The following is a 24,570-nucleotide window of genomic DNA, read 5'->3' on the forward strand; positions in this document are numbered from 1 at the left end:
TTAGGAGCTTGACCATTATGTATTTTGAGTCACATTTTGGTGTAGTGATCTCTTTTCTTCTCTCTTTTCTTCTCTCTTTTCTTTTCTTTTCATTTCTTTCTTTCTTTCTTTCTTTCTTTCTTTCTTTCTTTCTTCCTTCCTTCCTTCCTTCCTTCCACCTGCCCCCTCAGATTTCTGAGCCAAGTGCATTTTGAATGCAGCTTCCAAAAGACAAAAATAGCCAAATTATATTTTGTATGTTTGAAGCAATATAAAATTGAGCCAGAGCTTATTAATTCAATGGCCAATCAGAGACGTTCAGATGAGTCATCGCTGAAACACGGTGTTTTGCTCTCATCAGAAACAACAAAGTGCAGATGTGCGTATGAATGTAAGCAAGATATTCATTTCACAGTGTAAACAGCTTCAGTGATTTACTATAGTCTAATTTGCCCATCACCATTGATCAAATAACATAATCTATAAAAGTGCAAACCGCATTTACTTACACATATTTGAGAATCGAGATGGCCAGATATAGGCTAGTTAACACGTTTGGAAATATTTTGAATAAAAAGAAAAAATAAATAAAACATAAGCCTATAATCAGATATACAGTGCTATCGTGGCTGCTGTGTGACACATGACAAGCATGAACCCCCCACGTGCCTCCTCAAAAATCATGAGTGCATGACGCCCCTTCTTTCCTTCCTTCTGTTTTTTTATTTTTTATTTAATACATTTAGTTTGGCCACTTTTGATTTGACAGTGGTGAAAGGACAGCAAATTATGGGAAATAAGATTCACAGGATCCAAACTTGCTTGTTTGTTTGCTTGTTCTGTGTTTTGTTTTATTTATTTTTTTATCCTTTTTGCCACTTTTTGACAGTGGTGTGAGGACAGCAAATTATGGAATATGATACTAAAAGGATCATTAATGAACATGTGGTGATGAAATTGGCAGTCTCGTTTGTAAAATGGATTGCTGTGGACTGTGAGCCAGTGATGGGTTTATGCTTAATAAAAGTGACTTAAGCCAATTTTTTGTTTATTCAATTCTCTACTTTTCTGTCGCAGTCATGTTAATACCTTTTAATGATCTTCTTTTGGACTTGTAGCTAATCAGCTACAATGTGGATGTGCCTTTAATGAATTACGATAATCGGCATATCACAAATTCATTTTAGTATTCTAATCCATTGCTATCTCTGGTGAAAATATCAAAAGCTCATTGTTCATTGGAAGGATTGCAGGTTTTCAGAAGGATTTGATTCTCTTGATGTGCGAGAGACGGCACGCCGACATTCCTCTGGATTTATACCTCTCAGAGACTGTGCTCTCGGTTAATGAGTTCCATCTTCACTGCATGCCGTGTATCTGCTCCACTCTGATAGCGCTCAATCCTGTTAGAGAAAGACAACACATGCAAATTCCAAAGGCGTCTTTTTGCAAAAGAATCGGCCTGTTTGTCTTTTCTTCCTCACCTGAGCCTGATTGATTCTTTTGTTGCCTGTCAGAAACATAGACGTTAATTATCAGGCATTGATAACACATGATAAACAAAACGGTACAAAGCTTTGTTAGGCTGTTTTGTGGTTTGTTTCCTATTTGGCTCCAGGTAGCACTTCCGCTCTCATCAGAGAGTTGTGCATAAAATGAGCGCAGCAGTGCACAGCAGACGCGTCTGTGATTTATATTACACTGATGGTGTTTTTTCAACGCAGCTTGAGCACTCGCTTCAAAACAGGAAATCTGCTGCAAATTTATTCCCCGTGGCAGAGAGTGTGGCTGTGTGAAAACAGCCTTCAACTCCAATTAAAGTTTGAGACGACTTGAGTGGCTAGGAAGAAAAGGTGTAAAAAAACTTTTAACGTTTCTCACACAGCCGCTGAAATAATTCAATCTGTTTAATCACAGCTGAAAGTAGTGCTTGGCGGTTCTCTGTTCCATTTGTGAACTGTAAGAATGCTAAATGCAGCGAATGGTGTTATTCATTAGCTTGTTTATACTGATGTTCTGAGCGAAGGACAAGACAAACGAAGTAACAAAAGAATGCTTCTCATCACTAGACAACCACATGTCTTAGTAGTAGTTTTTATGATACGTATACCCTACCTTGTCCCTTTATCTGCTTAATAACAATGCATTTCATGTTTAGTTTTTGTGAATATGTATTATTAATACACAAATATTTATGGTATTAATAATAATACATCCAATTTCTTTCTTAACTGTGCCTTTTTCAGTGGTCGTTTAAATATTTGAATGTCTGTAATGTAGTGAAATGTTCGTGCTCACTTTATTTATATATAAATCACAATACTCACTCACTATACTTATATATAAATAATTGTTTATTTAATTTGCTATAATATAAAGCTAATTTCCCACATAGCTTTGCTAGTCTTTAGAATCATTTCACATTTTCACATTCTCTTATAATAAAATTTACTTATTTAATAATTATACATTTTTTTGACAAAAACAGTAGTTTGTTTTTATCCATCCATCCATCCATCCATTCCTACATATCTTTGCTTGTCTCTAGAATCATTCCACCTTTTTCATTTCTTATAATAAATTAATTGAAACTTAAAATATTTTTTAACAAAAACCATAGTTTGTTTGTTTGTTATTTCCTACATAGCTTTGCCAGTCTCTTTTTTTCTCTTACAATAAAATAATTTAAACTTAAAACATTTTTAACAAAGACCATAGTTTTTCATTATTTTATTTTATTTTATTTTAATCTGTTATTTCATACATAGCTATGCAAGTCTCTTTTTTTCTCTTATAATAAAATAATTTAAACTTTTCTTTTTACAAAACAATAGTTTGTTTTATTCTTTATCTATTTATTTGATTTTATCTGTTATTTTTATTTGTATCTATTTGTTGTTTATTTATATCTAATTTATTTCAATCTGTTTGTTTAATTATATTTATTTGTTATTTGTATTATTTGTTTGTTTGTTTGCTTATTTATGCAAAATCAAATTTATGCAAAATCAAATTCTCATAATAAACTCATTAAAAGGATAGTTCACCCAAAAATGAAAATTCTGTCATTAATTACTCACCCTCAAGTCTCACCCTCACCCTTCGTTCGTCTTCGGAATACATATTATTTGTTTGTTTGTTTGCTTATTTATGCAAAATCAGCCAGTCATTCTCATAATAAACTCATTAAAAGGATAGTTCACCCAAAAATGAAAATTCTGTCATTAATTACTCACCCTCAAGTCTCACCCTCACCCTTCGTTCGTCTTCGGAATACAAATGTATTATTATTATGCCATTTTAGAGAATATCACAATGCATATACGCACGCTTTCCCCGAAGCGTAAACAACGCTGATTACGTTGATTATGCTCTTATACTCTCCAAAATGGCAGAAGACGTAACTCGGGGGAGAAGAATTGTTAAATAAATTGTTATTTTTGTTTTCTTTGGACTAGGGATATGCCGGTATCAAATTTTCATGTTGCGATTAATTGCTAATGCTTTTATCACGGTATACGGTATTATCACGATATTGAAATTTAGTTTTTTTAAAAAGTGCTGTCATAATACAGTATAACAGGTTTAATAACTTTTTTCTTATAACAAAAATAACTGAACATTTAAATGCAATAAAGCAATACAGAAATATAAGGGTTTACTCTTAGTTTTTTCTGTAATTTAATTACAGTTATGGGAGGGTCTGAGAGCTCTCACATTTCATCAAAAATATCTTAATTCGTGTTCCGAAGATGAATGAAGGTCTTACAGGTTTGCAACGACATGAGGGTGAGTAATTAATGACAGAATTTTCATTTTGGGGTGAACTAACCCTTTAAGGCTGATGGACTGATTCTGATCTGGCTTTATTTTGCAATAAACTGCTGCCTGTATATTATCTACTGATTCATGTAACATTTGTAACATGGACACTCATTTTTATTGTGGCTTTTGTTAAGAATCTTGTTTTAGTGTGTTGCTGTCGGCCGTCTCAGTCTCAATGTTCACTTTTCTCTAGGTAAGATGTCAGACGCCCCTGCCGTGCGCAAACAACAGCAGCTCAACAACCTGGTTGCCATGGTGACGGAGCTGGCCCGCCCTGGTCACACGGTGGTGGATTTCTGCAGCGGGGGGGGGGTAAGTTGCCTTCTGACATTTTAAAAACGTCTTGGACTTGTTTCTGTTTTCTTACGAGAGTCTGTATGTGTGTTAGTAAGCATCTGTTCTCCTCCCTTGTCACCTCGTGTAATCTTAGGGAGTGCTCTTGTTATTCTGTGCATAGATATAAGGCCTGTGAGCAACAGGTCAATATTCTGATGGGCGTCTGTGCTCTCGTCAGCAGACTTTGATCTGATGAGCTCTTTAAAGTCTGCTTCTCCAAGATCTTCTGCAGCTTTCTCTTTGTTTGTTTTCTTAGGGGCACATTGGGATTGTTTTGGCGTACACGCTTCCTAAATGTCAGGTAAGACTTTCTGATTTGTTCAAGTGTAGCAAGTTCAAGTTAAAGGAGTCAAAGAAGAGAAACTAAATCTGTCTTCCTCCCAGGTGACCTCATTTGTAGACACTGGAAAAATAAACTGATTCCACACTGTTGATGTTTTTTTCTTCTTCCCCAAAGACCTTGGGAAGCTTGTACTTTAACCAGCGCGAATAGGAAAATCAGCTCTGCATTATAATACTCTTTGAGCACTAATACACATTTGATGGTTCAGTGGATTATTATTAGGTAGTCATTTAGAAGATGTACTTCGTTTTCTCTCCTGATTTTCTTTCCTTTTGATGAAATGCCTTTTCAAAGATAAGCAGTTTGAGAATCAATGAACAATTTGGCAATGAACCAGTAAACTGTAAAAGATATTATATGTGGCATGTTGAAATATCCCCTTTTTTTGTTTTCACTCAGGTAATTCTCATTGAAAATAAAGAGGAGTCTTTGGTCAGGGCCAGAGACCGAAGCGCTCAGCTCGGATTGACAAACATCGGCTTCATCCAGACAAACCTCGACTATTTCACTGGAAACTTCAACATTGGGGTGAGCGCCACATTTTGTTGTACGTATGCATGATAACTGTCTGTGAAGAACAAGACCGAAATCAATTTAGCAAGTATGTTAAATGTATTTACAGATGTTGTTGTTTTTGTTGTTGTAATTGTGTGTGTGTGTGTGTGTGTGTGGGAATTGGTTCATAACTCATCCAGCATTTGTGCTATTGTCATGAATGATACTTTAAGTATGTGTGTAATATAATATTGACATAGTGAGATCTAAATTCTTATTTAGCAGTCTTTCATAATATAATACAGTTTTTCTTTAATAATTAGTAGGGCTGTAAAATCGATACAAATATGTGACGATTTAAATCGGTTGAGATGTTAAACGAATCGCGATGCAGTTGGGGTAGGATTTTTTTTTAGATTTGATTAGTTTTTAATTTAGATTAAAAACTGCTCATGCTGCATGCTTGGATCATAATTAAAATGCAGTGGTTGCCTCTAATTTTAAATGGAAAGAGCACAGGCAAAGCCTTAATTTGTTTATATGAAAAGATTTGATTTAAGGTTTGTTTTAAAATTTCAATTTAGTTATGTTATTCGACATATTTTAATTTCTCAAAGAAATGTGCCGCATTTTGTCCACGCAATAATAAAAGGACACCTTTTTCATTTATAATTTGTCTTAAATTTCATTTTGTTGAAAAAAATCGCGAGAAAATTGTATCGCATCGTGAGTTGAGTGAATCATAACATCGTGCAAAAATTATAGCAATCATTTTCATTTTGAACATGCAGGTTAAATATTTCATAGTGTTTCTTTGTTACATTTTTCAAAATCTTTGTTTAATTGTTTATTTCCACTTTTACATTATATTTTGAATTTATTTTCAGTGTGATCTCAGACATGTGGACCCCACTTATAGCCTTTCATAGATAATTGCTTTGTTAATGTTTGCTTACAGCATTTGTTCTTGCTACATGCAGTTTCAATAATTTCACATGAAGAACATACATTTTTGCCAGAAGGTATAGGTATCCCTTCATTTGCATTGTAAAGCCTGTTTAAAAGGATGGATTCTGGCACTCCGTCATTGCAGCATGTTTGATTCTACCTGCCATCCATATTAATTATGCAGTTAACCCTCACGTTTGTCCTTCATTCTGCTTCAAAAGTGAGTGGGTTTCTCATTTCTGCGTTTTGAGTGATGAAATTGACTCATCGACATTTCCAAACAGACTGCATTCAGTTTTTCCATAGTTTTTCATTTGCTGAAGTGTTGTAACCACAAACATATTAGAAATGAGACCAGAAGTTTCTATTACAGAAGTCTAGTTGGATTATACCAGTGTTAAGCAGTCTCTGACTTTAAGACAGAAATATATTTGCTTTTTATAAAACATTAATACTGAATTATTTATTTTTCGTACAGCACTGGTAAATAGTTTTGGCTTGTTTCTAACAGAAATCTCAAAATTTTCTTACAGTTTGCCCATGTGGTTAAAAAAATAAACATAACGCAAGGTATTTTATCTGAAAACAGTTTTCAGATAAAAATACTGATTAATAAACTGTTTTTTTTTTTTTGCGGTGTAATCTTTGAGGGACACCGTTGTGTCTGTAATAAATGAGGAAGTATGTGCTTGCTGCAGTTCTTGTGTTTGTTTCTGGCAGTAATGAGATGTTTGGGCCTGCAGCCCTGGCCTCATCTCCACAGAGAGCTGCGGCTGCAGTATTGAGCTTCACATGCGGCCGGGGTTAGGGGATTATCAGCTACCCACACAAAGGGGCTTTATCAAACCTTCACTGTTTCCCAAAACTAATACCTGTATCTCTGTGTAGAGCTTCTTTTGTACAATCGTAAAAAATAAGAACGTGCAAGATTAATATCGAACAGTCACCTAAAAAATTTGTCAAATTTACCATCCTAGGTTTATTTAGTTTTTTTTTCCATGTGGAGATGAAATATTCCTTGACTTCCATCAGCGATAGCTGACTCTTTTAGCGCCTGTGCAAGCGATAGGACATTTTGTTGATTGCATTAAGTTGTGTTCATTTTTGGGTGAACTATCCCTTTAAACTATACTATATTTGCTTGTTGTTTATCTCGTTCATGGAAAACCTGAAAATATCAGGGACATTTTAACATTGTGGTTTACAGGCATGAAAATGAACAACACAGTGAAACAAATTTTTTATAAAAGTTTTGTTATGCTTCTTTATGAAGTTTGACATGCTGAATACGAAAGTCACTTTTTGTGATTACTTTGATACATTACTAATTGTTTCAATTAATGATACATTACTTTTTGTGTATCATTAACAGTGTTCATGAAAACAAAAAATGCTAACAAATTATACAAGCTAATATGTTATTACTCATCATGCATAAAAATTGCACGGTACATGCATAATACTAAGGTAACATCAGTTTAACATAAAGAGTTACCAAAAGTGAGTGACCAAAACTTCAAAAGTGTATGTTGGATGAATTTTTGCCTTTTATGACTAGTCTCACAATGTTCTGAAATGTTCCAGAAAGCACTAGAATATTACAGAATGTTACAGAAACTTCTAGAATGTTCCATCCTTGCAAAAGCAATATATCTTTTTTTTTTAAAATGCAAAATTAGTACAAAAACGTATCTGTATTAAACCAATGTTTCATAATTAATGATAGAAGTTTTCAAATTTACCTGACCTAAATGTTTACTAATATATTGAAATTGAAAATAATGTTATTGAACTAGTTTACAAATCAGCCTAAATTTAAATTATTCATTGATGAATGAATTTGCATGATTTTGAATGATTTTACTAAAACTTCTATGATTACAAGAGACCAGAAGCATCACAGAAAAGTCTTCAGATTTTAAAGAAAGAGGTATCGAATTAGTATTTTACCTCGTCTTTGAGCAGGGGTGCCCAAACTCGGTCCTTGAGGGCCGGTGTCCTGCAGAGTTTAGCTCCAACTTGCCTCAACACACCTGCTGGTAAGTTTCTAGTATGCCTATAAGAGCTTGATTAGCTGCTTCAGGGGTGTTTAATTGGGGTTGGAGCTAATTAAACTCTGCAGGACACCGGCCCTCCAGGACCGAGTTTGGGCACCCCTGTCTTTGAGTTTCTAAACTTTTGTATTATCTTGCATCCCTCACATTTCATTAGCATAAATGATTAAAAGGCTTTGCTTGCTAAAGCAGCACAGCCAGAACTGTGTGTAAACGGATACATATTGTTTCCCAGAGGGTTAGATATATGTGAAAAAAATCTACTATCCTTTTTTAAGACCGTCTGTAATAAAGCTTGTAGCTACACCAGGAAAAAAATGACTAAACGTGGGTAATGATGTGAAAAGAGAAGTTATGGGTTGTTTGTTCAAACTTGATTTGTTGTACCTGTTGAATGATGGTGAAACAAGCGCACTGCTGTGTTCTGTGGCTGTGAATAATGAACTTGCATCGTAGTCGTGAAGCTGTGCCTTCCACACCTCGGGCAAACTACTTAATTATAAAGACAGAAAAGTTTTTTACCCCCATTGAAGGGAAGAAAAAGAAATATCATCAGCAAAAATGAAATCCTGCTTAAGAAAAAAAACTAATAAAGAAATATGCTTTTGCAGCATGCTTTATTATTTTGCCATCCAATGCTGAATAATTTATACGAGGAAAAACTAGCATTGAGGTTGACGTTAAGCTCTTTGTCAATGTCTTATATTTCCAATGCTTTCAGAAAACCTTCATTTATTTAGTTTGTTGAATCCTTCAGTAAAAGAGACCACACAAAATTGATGCGAATTCCACTTGATTTGCTTGCAAAGGAAAAACAAACTTGAGCTTTGTAACACTGCTTCTTTCCCATGCTAAACAACATTCATCTGATCTCTTGGGAGACGGCCCACCAGCTTTGTCTCATTATGACTGTAAATTCGTTCTAGAGACGGAGCATCCGACATTCCGATGAAAGACTTGGAATGACTGTGATGTGTTTTTCAACCTCTTTGCGTTTGTAAAAAGAAATAGATTCTGGCCTAATCGCTATACCAAAGAATGCCAAGAGTGATTTCATCATGTTAAGCTCAAGTGTGATTGCTTTACATCCATACCAAGAGTGAACATTCACCCACAAATATTAATAAACTATTTTAAGGTGAAACAGTTCTTTTCTATCGACTTGTTCTCACTAAAAATTTGAATTATTTATTTTGGATTATTTATTTATTTATATTTCAATCATGACAACTCTCGGAAGATTTAACATGGTGATGGATATGACATTGTTAATGTATTTGGTCTTGGCGGGATAGATCTGCTGCTGAATTGCTGCTGCTGTTGGTTATTGCTGTAGTTGTAGATTATTGCTGCTGCTGCAAGCAAGTACAGGAACTTGCTACTGCCAATGCATATGGTGATACGGTGCTGTGAGTATTTAAGACATACTGCTGCTTAGGGCTGGGTATCGATTCAGATGTCCCGATTCGATTCGATTTCGATTCGCAAGCTCTCGATTCGATTCGATTCGATTCGATTCTCGATTTTTTTTGGGGGGGGATTACATTCAGTGAATATAGTTTTAATACAAATGCTATTGATATTTCTAAAAAATGAACGGTAAACATCAGTTTACAAATGGTGAATTAATAAAAAGAAATTAAGAACCACATGCCTGTATTTTAAACCTATTCTTTTATACTGCTGCTGCACAAATAGCATATAAAATAACCCATAGCAGATCTATACAGGTGGAGCTGAGGAAGGTGGAGGGTTTCAGAGAAACTCTGAAAGCGCGCTGCAGGAATCGCTAGTGGATGCTAGCCATCCATATAAATGCAAGGCAGTAAGCTCATTGGCTGCATATGCAGCATGAACCAATCAGCTTGTGCCAAGTCGTTTAACTCTCTGAATATCATCAGTTTAACAACCTGTCAGCCTGCGCCATCTAGAGTTTCATGACTGAACTATATATTTATTTTTTATTTATTTTTTTTATTATATATTAATTTATGCTTTTGTTTTTAATATGCTTTGGTTTCTGTTTTACTTTTTTATTGTTTGTTTTTATGGTTTTGCTTATGGTTTTTTTTACCTTTGTTTTGATATGAGAACAGTTGGTTTTGTGCACAAGAAACATAAAAGCCAACAGTAATCACGCAGATCAAAAAGACTATGTGTTTTAGATATATTTATACTTTACCTACCTAGTTGCATTTAATTGCAGAACTCTACTGTTACCATAAGTACACTCTGTTATTGTCATTATATCTTGTAATCCTTGGTTACACTTTATTTTAAGGTGTCCTTGTTACGGTGTAATTATATATTTAAGTACTGAGTAATATTAATTACCGTATTGGCCCGAATATAAGACGACCCTGATTATAAGACGACCCCCCTTTTTCCAGATGTACCTTTTGGAAAAAGGCTTTTTAAAAACCAAATCTTGTTTTAATAGTAATTATAATAGTAAGTGCATGTAACAAGGACATCTTAAAATAAAGTGTTACCTCATCCTATATAATGCTATCGCTCTATAGCTACATAAAAGTAAAGTATTTGATAAAATTTTGTATCTTGTATTTTCCAATTGTGCTGTATCTAGCATTTAGGCATCTGCCAGAATAATTTTTCATTTTGCCTTTGGTGTGAATAGTTTTGTCTGTGCTTTGCTATATTTCTTCTTTCATATTGCGATGTACCTGAAGTCGTACAGTAGTTGTGCATCGATTTACTCTTTAAAGTTTCTCGTCCCTAATTGTCAGAATTCCTGTGATTTTTCATCAGTAAATGGTCATTCAAAGTTGTACTTTCACAAAACATCTTCTGAAAGTGTCTCTCAGCGTCCTTAAGTAACGCTATCTGTAGTATTGTCGTCTTGTTGCATCATTGTTAACCTTAGAAATTCACCTGCCGACGTCTTCAAAGCTCCAGGTTTTCACGCTCGATTTTGCATGTTGTGGTGATGCAGCGCTCTGTTGTTGGCTTCAGACGTGAATGGATGGCCCCATTATAAGATGGTGGTCTACTTCAAAGAGCCGAAACCCTCCGTTAATGGATTCTGATTAGTACATAAAGGTGGCCCTTGAATACTCAAACACCTGCCCAGGGTTTTTGAGAATGGCTTTACTCCAGATCCTGTTAAAAAGACATTATGAATCATTTCGGTCAATTAGCGTCTCGAGAACTTAATTACAATCCACACTGGACGCTTTGCCAATATTGCTTTTTCCTAATTTATTCCGTCTCGGCTTATAAAATGTCAGCTAAGGCTGTGTGTTTTCCCACACAGAGTTCACAGACATATTTTCTCTTCTATGGCAACTCCAAGCGGCGTGTAGAGCGAATCGTCTGTGATTTGGCCACATTTCCCGGAAAACTTCTTATGGGGCATTTGAAGGGTGTTAATCCGTGGATTTGGTCGGCTGTGCGCACACACGCTCACTGAGACAACAGTTTGCATTATTTGTTCCAGTTTCTCACCCTAACGGTGACGGATACAGGCACTGGTCCGTGAGCCAAGCCGAACGCTTGATCTTCACTTGAGCTTCTGTGAGGACATCTAAGACTTTTCTTTACCCTCCATCAAACTGTTCGATCCACTTTTCCTGCTAATAGGCAGAGAGATGTCTGCTGTCATGTGGTGTCACAGCGGCGGGGTATGACTGCTGAGCCACTAACAGATCAATGAGAACACGGCTAGATACAGAAAGGTGGGAAGAGCTTTGAGATGATGTGTGGACATGTGGTCAAGGACAGGCGGAAAGCAGCGGAAAGAGTTTAATCTGGTTTTTAGTTGTCATGCATTGATTTTTTACGCCACCCTGAGCACTGGAAAATAGTCTAATACACACATTTATAATGATACAACTCATTTTATTTTGCTTTTATGTGTACAACAACCTGGTTCAAATGGCAAGTTTGTGGTAATGTGATCTTTGAATCTTTCATGCCGGCTTCATATGTTTTAATCAAATACTTCTGTATCATTTTCTCAGTTTTTTTTAATTTAATGACTTCAAAAATGTGAAGTTGTGTAACTGTCAAGTAATCAAATGTTTTCCATACATCTTTTGGTAATACTTTAGTATAGGGACCAGTTCTCACTATTAAGTAGTTGCTTATTAGCACGCCTATTATTAACATATTGGCTGTTTATTAGTAAAGCACACATTCTGCATGACCATATTCTACATCCTTAATCCTACCCAATACTTAAACTTAACAACTACCATACTAACTATTAATAAGCAACAAATTAGGAGATCATTGAGGCAAAAGTCGTAGTTAATGGTTTGTTAATGGTGAGAATTGGTGAGAAAATAAAGTGTGATCCACCTTTTTCTCAACTATTTCATGCTTTTAATGTGACCTGTAATCCTTCCCATTTCAGTTATACCTTGACATATATATATATTTTTTTAATTAACCCCTATAACCCCTATAAAGCTGTGCGAAGTCCCTTCATGCTTCAAACGCTCCACCATCATCCCCATCCCAAAGAAATCCAAAATTACAGGACTTAATGACTACAGGCCTGTGGCTCTAACGTCTGTGGTCATGAAGTCTTTTGAAAAACTGGTGCTGGCCCACCTGAAGGACATCACTGGACCCTTGCTGGATCCTCTGCTGGGAACAGGTCTGTGGACGATGCAGTTAACATGGGACTGCATTATGTTCTGCAACATCTAGACAGACAAGGGACTTATGTGAGGATCCTGTTCATGGACTTCAGCTCGGCCTTTAACACCATCATCCAAAACCTCCTCCTGCCCAAACTAACTCAGCTCTCCGTGCCACCCTCCGTCCGTCAGTGGATCAACAGCTTCCTGACAGACAGGCAGCAGCTAGTGAGGCTGGGAAAACTCACATCCAACACCCGCACCATCAGCACTGGAGCTCCTCAGGGCTGCGTCCTCTCCCCACTGCTCTTCTCCCTGTACACCAACGACTGCACCTCTAAAGACCCCTCTGTCAAGCTCCTGAAGTTTGCAGACGACACCACACTCATCAGCCTCATTCAGGACGGTGACGAGTCTGCTTACAGACAGGAGGTCGAGCAGCTGGCTGTCTGGTGCAGTCTCAACAACCTGGAGCTCAACACGCTCAAAACTGTGGAGATGACCGTGGACTTCAGGAGAAACCCCCCTGCACTCCCCCCACTCACCATCATGGACAGCACTGTGACTGCAGTGGAGTCATTCAGGTTCCTGGGCACCACAATCTCTCAGGACCTGAAGTGGGACACTCACATAGACTCCATTGTTAAAAAGGCCCAGCAGAGGTTGTACTTCCTTCGCCAGCTGAGGAAGTTCAACCTGTCACAGGAGCTGCTGAAACAGTTCTACTCCGCCATCATTGAATCCATCCTCTGCACTTCAATAACTGTCTGGTTCAGCTCAGCTACCAAATCTGACCTCAGAAGACTACAGAGGGTAGTCCGGACTGCTGAGCGAATCATTGATACAACCCTCCCTTCTCTCCAAGAACTGTACTCATCCAGAGTGAGCAAAAGGGCTGGCAAAATCACTCTGGACCCCTCACATCCAGCACACTCCCTCTTTGAACTGTTGCCATCTGGTCGACGCTACAGAGCACTGAGCACCAGAACGGCCAGACACAGGAACAGTTTCTTCCCTCAGGCAATATTTTAATTTTTTATTATCTGTGTTTTTTTGTTCTGTCACTGTCATTCTGTTACACTGTGGAAGCTTCTGTCACGGAAACAAATTCCTCGTATGTGTAAACATACCTGGCAATAAAGCTCATTCTGGTTCTCATTCTGATTCTGAAAAAGTATCTGAAAATTAATTTAATTTAATTACAAAAATGAAAAATTGTCATGTATTCAAGTCATTGTCTGCATTATTAATGCATTTTTTAGTAAATTAATTTGATTCAATTCAAGTTGATTTCATAACAGTTCAAAAGTTTGGGTCAGAAAGATTTTTTTTTTGAAGAAATTAATACTTTTATTCACCATGGATGCATTAAATTGATCAAAAGCGACAGTTAAGACATTTATAATGTTACAAAAGATTTCTGTTTCAAATAAATGCTGTTCTTTTGAACTTTCTATTCATCAGAAAATGATGGAAAAAAAATTTATCACAGTTTCCACAAAAATATTAGGTAACAACAGTTTTCTACTGTTTTCTTCAGCTGTTCTGAGCACAAAATCAGCATATTAAATGATTTCTGAAGAAACATGTGACACTGAAAGCTCGAGTTATGATGCTGAAAATTCAGCTTTGTCATCACAGGGATAACTTTAATTTTAGAATATACAGTTAGAAGAAATGGTTATTTTAAAATTGTAAGGTATTTTTGTTTTACTATATTTTTGATCAAATAAAAGCCTTGGTGAGCATAAGAGACTTCTTTGAAAAACCTTTGAAAAATCTTCCCGGAAAAATGACACTCTTTTATCCATAAGCGACACATTATTTTCTTGCTCAATGGTGGTAGGTTGCTCACTAGCTTTTGGTTAAGAGCCAGCGTGACTGGTGTCTTGTGTCTATTTCAGGTGGCCCTGCATGCGTGCGGAGTGGCGACAGACATGGTGTTGGATCGCTGCCTCCAGGCGCGGGCGGGATTTGTGATTAGTCCGTGCTGCTATGGGTTCATTCAAAACACACTCAAGTTCAACTTTCCCAAGAGGTGAAAACTGCGTCTCTGTCTCTCTGACTTTTCTTGCTTGCTATCTTTCTTTTCATATGTTCGCCTAATTCCACAGTACACAATGACGGTGTAGATCTATAAAAATCCACAGAATTAAATGCTAAGCTCTGCATACTCAGGAAAAAATACTGACAAGAATGAGGACGATCAAAAATAGATAACCATAATAAACATTCATTTTTGCGTTTATTTCTGTCTTATACTTCACATCATCGTTCTCAGAATTGAATGTCCTGTATCAACAATCACACAGCTGAGCCTCGTTTAATGTTGGCAAGAACATGTAAAAATGAGGTAAAACGGAGAGTGAGTGTTTTAAAGTTTCCTAACCGTGAGAATCGCTTTCGAACAGTCGTCAGTTTTTCCCCAATCGCAAGCTATCGCTCTCCAAATCTGGCGTAAACTTTCATTCAATCTCAGGCAGGAATTTTGCCACGGGGCATGAGCATCAGGGTGGCAAGAGCAGCGAGGAAATTATTTTTCCGTGGTTATGTTCACGGTGTTGCCATGACAGTGATTTGTCATTTGTGGCATTCGACAGCAGGCCAGAAAGGGCGACCTGATGACAGACAGTTAATGTAGCAAACATATTACCTACCACACACATAATCTCCAAGAGCTTCAGAGCTCTTCTTTATCATGCAAGTGTTACATGAGACATCCTGCTGTGTTTACACGCGGCTTATTTCTGGAACCGAACCGAAACATGTGCTTTTGTCTGTAGAGAATGTTTTCAGCGTCTCCTTTGATCCGGATAGACTGTCCTCTCCTTAAACTTGTTCTTTCTTTAACGCGTCATGTCATTTTTCATTCGCGCCTCAGTGTGTGTGTGTGTGTGTGAGTTCATTAAGTCTGCCCCCCTCCGTCTCTCTCCACAGCGCGAGGTTTACAGAGACTTTGAGCTGTAAGGTAAGTGTTTCAGCCCTCGCTTTCACTCTTTTCATTATCGCCTACACGTGTAGGACGTCACACTGCCTGGGTCCTGAGTGCGAGACTCTTCTAGGAAAACTCCACAGGAGAGCCTCATAATATGCCTCATGTATGTGAAGAGCAGTGTTTAGTCATGTTCAGCTCATGACTGACAAAGAGGTACTGACACTATAACTGGAATGAGTCTTGTTAGCCTGATACTAGAAGCAGATATTCATGCCTTGTTTTTCCAACTTAGACTGCTCTTGAGATCTGGTATAGAAAATAAAGTACTAAATGCTAATACATTATATGTCAATTGTTAATTTAGTATTATTTATATACTATTATAGTGTTTATTAAATATGTTGAATTAGTTTTTTGTTTTTTTTCAGTTTTCATTTTAATTTTAGTTTTAGAAGTTTTGTTTAATGCATTTGTCATTTTTATTAATTTGCATTATTTTTTAAAATTTATATTTCTGTTTTGGTTACTTTTGTACTTATGCTTAATTTTTTCAGTTTTTTTTTTTTTTTTTTTACATTTATTTCAGTTAATTGCCAGGGAAGCATTAATCATTTTATGTTTAATTTTTTTCCAACTTTTTAAAAAAATGCCTGTATTCATTTGAAATATACTTTTTACTTAGTGTTAAAAAGGGTTAGGGAAACAAAAACTTTTTTTTTTTTAATAATCAGAACCACTGTTTTCATGATGTTCTTTTAATAGTTCTTGACCATGGATAGAAAGCTTGTAAAAAAAAAAAGTTATTTGTTTCTTTTGTGTGTGTGTGTGTTATAGAAATTAGGAATAGTGAATCTGCAGTCTGCATTACATTTTAGATGAAAAATTACTATAGTATGTTAAATACTATAAATAAAATACTATGTAATGCTATAAATAAAATGCTTAGACAATAAACTGACAACAAATACAGTGCCACTGTTGTAAAGAGTCATGAATGAATAACTCTTTTGAGCAGATTCTTTTTAAGTCATAAATTAGTCAGTCACAAATCAAATGTACCAAAAAAAAATTCATTATTCAATAATTGATTCTGGATATGTTCAATTCTTTATGATTCACTGTTCTAATACCTTTTTATTCTATTATTTTATTTAATTTATTTTTTTGTTTTGTTTAAAATATTGACCAGTGTTTATTGGTGTAAAAATTAGGTAACACTTTAGTTTAGAGAACACACATTCACTATTAAGATTTTCCCTCAATAAACTCCTAATTTGCTGCTTCATAGTAAGTAAGGTAGTTGTTGTAGTAGATATGTTTAGGTATTGGGTAGGTTTCAGGGATCTAAAATATGGTCATGCAGAATAAGTCATTAGTATGTGTTTTATAAGTACACTTAAACAGCCAATATGCTAGTAATTTGCATGCTAATAAGCAGCTGGTTAATAGATAAGTGAATAGTGTTTTCTAATCTAAATTGTTACCAAAAATGATCATTTCAACCAAAATTTATAAGGACAAAACAGAAGCATAGATGAATCTCCTTCAGCTCTTTGCTCTAAGAAGCAGCTTTGTGAAAAAATTACTGTACACAAACATGCCACAGATTCTGAGGAGCAGAAAACATCTGTCCATAAGCCGATGTTTTTCCTTCTCTTCATTGTTGATTTTCTCAAGCTCTGCTGAAATAGGGTTTTCCTGGGAATAGAGTGCCCATGTACTGTAGTTGCATGTTGTATTTTTCCCAGTCTTATCTCCAGGCGCTGACGGTACAGTGAGGCAGAAGTGTGAGTAATGGATGAGGTTAATCAGTCGTATCTCACAGTCATCCGTGTTCGCTTGACTCCTGCATCTGCCTCTCTCCCACTGCGCTCACGGCCCCTGCAGAGATATCACCTACATAGGGGCCTACATGAGGCAGGCAGTTCCCTGAGCGTAGATCTAGAGCAAACAGTCATTTAATTAGTAGTGTTTGCCAAAACAAATAGAGGAGAAACAATAATGTACAGTATGTGGAAAATAATGTGTTTTTTGAACTTTAAACCACATAAACACATTTCATTACACCAAATACACAAAATAATGTTCTTTTTAGCAGCATCATATGACCCCTTTAACACCCTACCAGCTTTGGCACAGGAAAATATCACTCAAAATTTGATCTACACACAGTTTAGATACAAATACTTTTCTTTCTGGTTTGTTAAAGTTGACTGGGTTATTTAAAGTCACAGTGCACTAAATGCATTGATAAAATGATTTCAATGCATTGAAATTCCCCACAGAAAAAAAAAATCTATTTTAATTGTTCGGACTTGATTTGAGTTTGATTTGTTCAAAATGAAATTTAAAAAGAGAGATTTTCTGTGCTTCTTTCCAAGCTAGCATAATCGACGCAGTGTTTCCCATCGGTACGAATACTAAAAATGCTCTAGAAACACTTTACTGAGCTAAAGCCTGTTTTTGAGACATTATTCTGAGTTATAGCATTGATCGCAGCTATTAGCCTAGAGGATTAAACTTGATAGGAGGAATCAATCTGCCAGAGCTGTTACGTTCCTTTCCATCAGCACTTGTTTCACTCAGTTAATGCAGAATAATGGTTGCTTGAAGCCATCGTTGGTCATCAACAGCAGAGGAAGTCATTTTGCGGCACTTCCTTGCGACCTTCCTTGCAAAAAATGCAATTAGAGTATATTGATTAATATAAAATGAACTGGGTGCTGCTTTCCTCAGTGTTTCCCTTTAATGGCTGGTTGTAAGGGTTGATAAATGGTCTGTTCTCTCACCACAACCCTAACGATCTGATGCATCGATGTTTCTCTGCAATTTACGCTAGCTGAAACACATGCTTTTTTTCAGATATTTTTGTGCATGTACATTTAGATGCAAGTGTGTTTATTGATGTGTCTGCATGTGTTTGGTATGTTAACGTGTTATATGGTTTCCACAGGAGCATATGATCCTGTGCAGGTTCGCAGACCAGACGGCTGTCAGTTTACCCCCAGAACGACGATTAATCGGTAAGATGTTTTTTTTTTTTTAACAGGTGGTTAGGGTTGTTGTTTTGTTTTAGGAGAGGAAATTCCTAATAGAAATCGTTCATCTGGCTAAAGTTTTTAGGGCAGAATAAACTGCAGTGTTGAAGAGACTTTATGACATGATCAAAAGTCTGGCTGTGTGAGACTATTATCATTAGCTAAAATGAAAACTATATATATATATATATATATATAGGGCAGAATAAACATATATATATATATAGGGCAGAATAAACTGTGTGTGTGTGTGTGTATTAGTGCTGTCAAAAGATTAATCATGATTAATCTAATCCAAAATAAAAGTTTTTGTTTACATAATATATGTGTGTGTGTACTGTGTATATTTATTATGTATATATAAATACACACACATGCATGTATATATTTCAGAAAAATATGCTATGTTTATATATTAAATATATTTATATATAATATAAATTGTATGAAGTAAATACTTGTACATACTTTCAAAATATATACTGTATGTATAAAACAAAAACAGACATTCCAACACGGAACACACATTTCAAAGTAGAATATATGGTTGTAGCATTGTTTTTCAGGGGTATTTACAATGTCTCCTAAATATGCGCAAACATATTAATATATTTTTAAGCTTTACTACAGTCAAAAAAATTACATACAGCACCTTTAAAATGAAAATTGAAAATTGAAAGTATTAATAAAACCTAAAATCAGTAATACTAAAATAACACTGCTCAGTATTGCTTTTGTTGGACCAAAGATAATGGTTCAGTGTACACATTTGACACAAAATACTAGTTGATAAATGGCAGCATGGTTAATTGTTTGCACTTCCATTAGACAGTTAAAAACCTTTGTAGATGTTTCTCTGGACCAAAAGCACTTGATAGGTTACCAATAAACCCTTATGAAGCATTTCAGTTTAGCATAAATGGTAAATCTCTAACAATGTATAAAACACTGTAGCAAGATCAGACGCATCTTCCCGCTCTGTGACCTCCCTCTCCGTCAAATTTCTCAGCACACATTCAGCCTCACAGTCTCATCGCACTCTCACATAAATCTGATGCCACTGTCATCTTTCCTTCCACTTTCCATCCTTTATAGCTGGCGAGATGACAGTCTCTCAGCCTCTTCACAAAACACATGTTAACCAGCGCCGATGTCTCTGCCGTGCCAGTCAAAGCCGAGACTTTCCAAAAGCTTTCAAAGGCAGATATCTTTGCGTTTAGATGAGCTGTTGATTACAGTTTGATAAGATGATAAAGTTTGTTTTAAAGTCTTTAGTGTGTTTTCTTAAAGTTTTACTGTTTTATCCCTGAGATAACAGTCTCTTTAAAGAAATGTCTGTTATTAAAGTCATTTGAAATTCCACTTTTGAAAAAGTTTCAAAATTAATTTATTAAATGTGAAAGATCTTTCTTTTCATCAAATAATCCTGAAAAAAAACATATCATGGTTTCTATAAAATTAAGAAGCACAACTGTTTTTAACATTGATAATGATAAGTAATGTTTCCTGAGCATCAAATCAGCATATTAGAATGATTTCTGAAGGATCATGTGACACTGAAGACTGGAGTAATGATGCTAAAAATTCAGTTTTGCATCATAGGAATAAACTACCTTTTCAAATAAATATATAAAATAGAAAAAAAAAAAGTTATTTTAAATTGTAATAATATATCACAGTATTACTTCTTACTGCAATTTTGATCAAATAAAGGCAGCCTTGGTAAACATTTGAAATTCTTTCAAAAAAATAAAAAATATTACCAACCAAGATTTTGCGAACTCATGCAACCCCTTTTGCACTACATGTGCAAGGATACCAGAAATAGCTTGTTCATCCACCTTGAAGAATAGAACTTTAAGGACAATTTGGACAACTTTTACAGCTCATTTAACACACATTTGTGCTAATTGCTTAATATAAGCAATTTATTAAAAATGTGAGCTACACATTTATGCTTTTGAACTCTTTAGAGTGTCTTGCCCTATAGACTCTCATTGTGTTTTTTTGCGGATTCAAGGTTAAAATGTTTGTGGTAAAACCAGAGCATTAATTTAAGTGTGAAATTTATTTAATTGACTGATAATAGATCTAAAAAATAGTTAAAAACACATTTAGGTTTGAGTAAAATTTCGCTTTTTCTTGACCATAATTAACAGTGCAATACCTGAGTAATGTCCTCAGCATAGATTTCCTGGCCTGTGCTCAATAAAGATAATGTTTCATAATTATTCTCATTTCCAAACCTTTTCTCCCTTAATCACCAGGGAAGCACTGTATGGGACTGGTGGACTTGGACCGCAGTTGGGCCGCCGAGACTCATGGGTATTCTGTGAGGGTGATGACCATGGTCCCCGAGGGCTGCTCGCCTAAGAACAATATGCTGGTGGGGATACCGACAAGATAACACTGACTCACGAGAAATACCCATGTCATGTCAGGACTACAAATACCTCCATGCTTTTCATTCATGTTACTACTTGAGTGTTTACCTTGGACAATTTATATTTGTATGTATTTCATTTAAAGGGATAGTTCACCCAAATATTAAAATGTGGCATCATTCTGACCTCATTTATTTATTAATTTTTATTTTTCTGTGAGAAGATTTTAGCCACTGTTTTCAATACAGCAAAAGAGTATGTTGATTTGAACTAACAAAAAATTGCATCCTACAGAAACGGATATTAATTGAAGACGGTGCTTTTTGTACCTTTGGGAGTTTAGCTGTTTAAATCACCATCCACTTTTCTTTAATGCAGAATCTTTTATGTTTGACAGAAGAAAGTAAGTAATGCTAATACTGAATGACATTGGTATGATGACAAGATTTTAATAATTGGTTGAACTTTTAAATAGTTTTCCTCAAATTGTTAAATTTGATCCAAAAGCATGGATCGCTATGATGCATGTGCACATACATACACACTTGAATCATGGTTTGATCTAATTGTGCAATCAGAATATGTGACCCTGGAGCACAAAACCAGTCATAAGTCGCTGGGGTATATTTGTAGCAATAGCCAAAAATGCATTGTATGGGTCAAAATTATAAATTTTCTTTTATGCCAAAAATCATTAGGATATTACGTAAAGATCATGTTCCATGAAGATATTTTGTAAATTTCCTACTGGGGTATATTTGTAGCATTAGCCAAAAATACATTGTATGGGTCAAATTTATAGCTTTTTCTTTTATGCCAAAAATCATTAGAATATTAAGTAAAGATCATGTTCCATGAAGATATTTAGTAAATTTCCTACCTTAAATATATCAAAACGTACTTTTTGATTAGTAATATGCATTGCTAAGAACTTCATTTGGACAACTTTAAAGGCAATTTTCTCAATATTTAGATTTTTTGCACCCTCAGATTTCAGATTTTCAGATAGTTGTATCTCGGCCAAATATTGTCTTATCCTAACAAACCATACATCAATGGAAAGCTTATTTATTCAGCTTTCATATGATGTATAAATCTCAATTTCGAAAAATTGACCCTTATGACTGGTTTTGTGGTCCAGGGTCACATATTTGTTTTTTATTTCAGAAGGCTTTTAATCTTGACTTCATCTAAACAATTAGTGATTTTTATTTCAGCAATGTCTTACAGATCAGTACTTTCCTGCTTGATTCGCATGCCCGGGGTTTGTTTGTAAATAAAAAATTAAAAAAAAGACAAAAAGCAGCACGCCTCTCAATAAATTAAACATGATTTCAAATGCCATTTGCAAATCAGACACATTGAACTGTGTAAAACCACCTTGCACCCTCTCCTCCACCATTATCACGTATTATGCACAAAACAAAAGAGTCTCAAAAGCCCGCTTATTACCGATGTAAAATTATTCATTGTAATTTGCTCTTCTCCCTCACAAGAAAGCAGAGATGTAGCTCTTGAGCTTTTGTCTCGGAGTGTTTGATTTAAAAGTATTGAAAGTAAACGCAAGGAGGTATTTATCACGATTCCCTTGTGTCAGGGGGCGGGAGAATTGGAGGGGTTAATATTTATGAAATAGCATATGGATTAATCTGACCACGGCTATGAATATTCGATTAGGCCACGGCTCACACAAATGTCACAGCTTCGCATTGGTCGACAGCGTACGCTGATATATGAACTATTCCCCAGCTTTACTTTGCTGTGTTTGGACCCATACTGTCATCAAACACGCCTCCGGTTCGCTCGCTACAGACTGTCACGTTTGTGATATAGAGATGAGATCTGTTCCTCCGCCATGAGGAAGTGCACAATCTTTAAGCTTTGAGGAGCCAAGCTAGCAAAGCTCATCTGAATTCTGCTAGCGGAGCCAATCTTTCTGAGTGTGAAAGACCGGAGACGGGGGCACCTTCCAAAGAGCTGGAATCATTTCAATGGGAAACGCTGCTTTCCTCAGGGATTGGCTCTGGGCCCTGACTAAATGTATTTGAAAAACAAATACATACAGTAAAGGATAAAATGAGGCTACATATAACTGCATTACTGTAATGCTGACATAAAGATATTGGAAGGTTGTTTTTTTTGTCTTTGTTGTTGTCTTCTTTCTAAAGAACTACAGAATTGCTGATTTTCATAATATAAAATATGATGCACTGTGCCAAAAACTGACAGTACCAAACGCACAGTACTATAAAATATGCCATGTAAAGGCAATACTGATGGCAGAAGTGGAGGCGTACGTAAAGTTTTGGTGTTGAGCTTATTTTCTTCTGCTTAAAGGGTTACTCCACCCCAAAATGAAAATTTTGTCATTAATCACTTACCCCCATGTTGTTCCAAACCCGTAAAAGCTTTGTTCGTCTTCGGAACACAATTTAAGATAGTTTGGATGAAAACCGGGAGGCTTGTGACTGTCCCATTGAAGTAAATAACACTGTCAAGGCTCAGAAAAGTATGAAAAGCATCGTCAGAATAGTCCATCTGCCATCAGTGGTTCAACCGTAACGTTATGAAGCGACGAGAATACTTTTTGTACGCAAAGAAAACAAAAATAACGATTTTATTCAACAATTCGTCTCCTCCGCGTCACCGTAGCGCCGTTTTGGAGAGTATCCACTGAACGCAAACTGCGTATGCTGTTCTGTGTCAGCCGCACCACACGGATACGCTGTTTTCGTTCAAATCAAAGCATAAATAAACATAGAAAACGTATCCGTGTGGTGCGGCTGACACAGACAAGTAGAACAGTATACGCAGTTTACGTTCATTGGATAATCTCCAAAATGGCGCTACGGTGACGCGGAGGAGACGAATCGTTGAATAAAGTCGTTATTTTTGTTTTCTTTGCGTACAAAAAGTATTCTCGCCATTTCATAAAATTCACATTGAACCACTGATGGCAGATGGACTATTTTGACGATGTCTTTCATACTTTTCTGGGCCTTGACAGTGTTATTTACTTCAATGGGACAGTCACAAGCTTCCCGGTTTTCATCCAAAATATCTTAAATTGTGTTCCGAAGACGAACGAAGCTTTTACAGGTTTGGAACGACATGGGGGTAAGTGATTAATGACAAAATGTTCATTTTGGGGTGGAGTATCCCTTTAAAACATGTGGAAAATGCTATGTAAACCTACTTAACATAATCTTTTGCTGTATAGGTGTTTATACAGTGATTTAACGTAATGAAGTAAACTACTCGCATCTTGTATAAAAAAAAAAAGATGTCTATTGGACACGATGCAAAGTAAATCTGTCTTAATTCAGACAATTGGGGTTTTTGTTCCTTTCCTATTGGACTAATTGCAATTTGGATGTAAATATGGTCCTTCGCTGTATGCCAATTTGATTCTCAGTGATGAGCTCCCAGCAACCATTTTATATTTTATGGCATTTGTTGAAAAGAAATATTGAATGCAGTAACCCAGAAATCACAGTTTTCTGTGTGGAGCTGAGTTACACAACAGAAACATTGTCCAGGTAAAGCACTATGTGCTGTTATGCTGCTGCTTTGCTTAAGAACTGCTTCTGTAGGCGAAACGGTCCTTAAACTTCAGCACATAACTCTTC

General features: G+C 35.9%; 1 protein-coding gene and 1 long non-coding RNA gene across 2 annotated transcripts in view; one reads left to right on the forward strand and one right to left on the reverse strand.

Annotated features, from left to right (window-relative positions):
- Positions 1 to 21,018, forward strand: part of LOC107729368 (glutathione S-transferase C-terminal domain-containing protein-like) — a 51,833-nt gene extending 30,815 nt beyond the window's left edge. The window contains exons 6-12 of the mRNA XM_016539848.1: positions 3,998 to 4,116; positions 4,397 to 4,441; positions 4,883 to 5,011; positions 14,489 to 14,622; positions 15,522 to 15,552; positions 18,473 to 18,542; positions 20,825 to 21,018. Of these exons, the coding sequence (XP_016395334.1) occupies positions 3,998 to 4,116; positions 4,397 to 4,441; positions 4,883 to 5,011; positions 14,489 to 14,622; positions 15,522 to 15,552; positions 18,473 to 18,542; positions 20,825 to 20,964 (668 nt within the window). The 3' untranslated portion in view covers positions 20,965 to 21,018. The remainder of the gene's footprint in view (positions 1 to 3,997; positions 4,117 to 4,396; positions 4,442 to 4,882; positions 5,012 to 14,488; positions 14,623 to 15,521; positions 15,553 to 18,472; positions 18,543 to 20,824) is intronic.
- Positions 882 to 7,917, reverse strand: LOC107729372 (uncharacterized). The gene is made up of 3 exons (XR_001638569.1): positions 7,877 to 7,917; positions 1,464 to 1,489; positions 882 to 1,382 (listed from the first exon to the last, which is right to left on the reverse strand). It is a non-coding gene; the product is annotated as an uncharacterized LOC107729372 (long non-coding RNA).
- Positions 21,019 to 24,570: the final 3,552 nt, after the last annotated feature.

This window comes from Sinocyclocheilus rhinocerous, unplaced genomic scaffold (assembly GCF_001515625.1).
Source record: "Sinocyclocheilus rhinocerous isolate Xijiao unplaced genomic scaffold, SAMN03320098_v1.1 scaffold1148, whole genome shotgun sequence".
NCBI lineage: Eukaryota > Metazoa > Chordata > Actinopteri > Cypriniformes > Cyprinidae > Sinocyclocheilus > Sinocyclocheilus rhinocerous.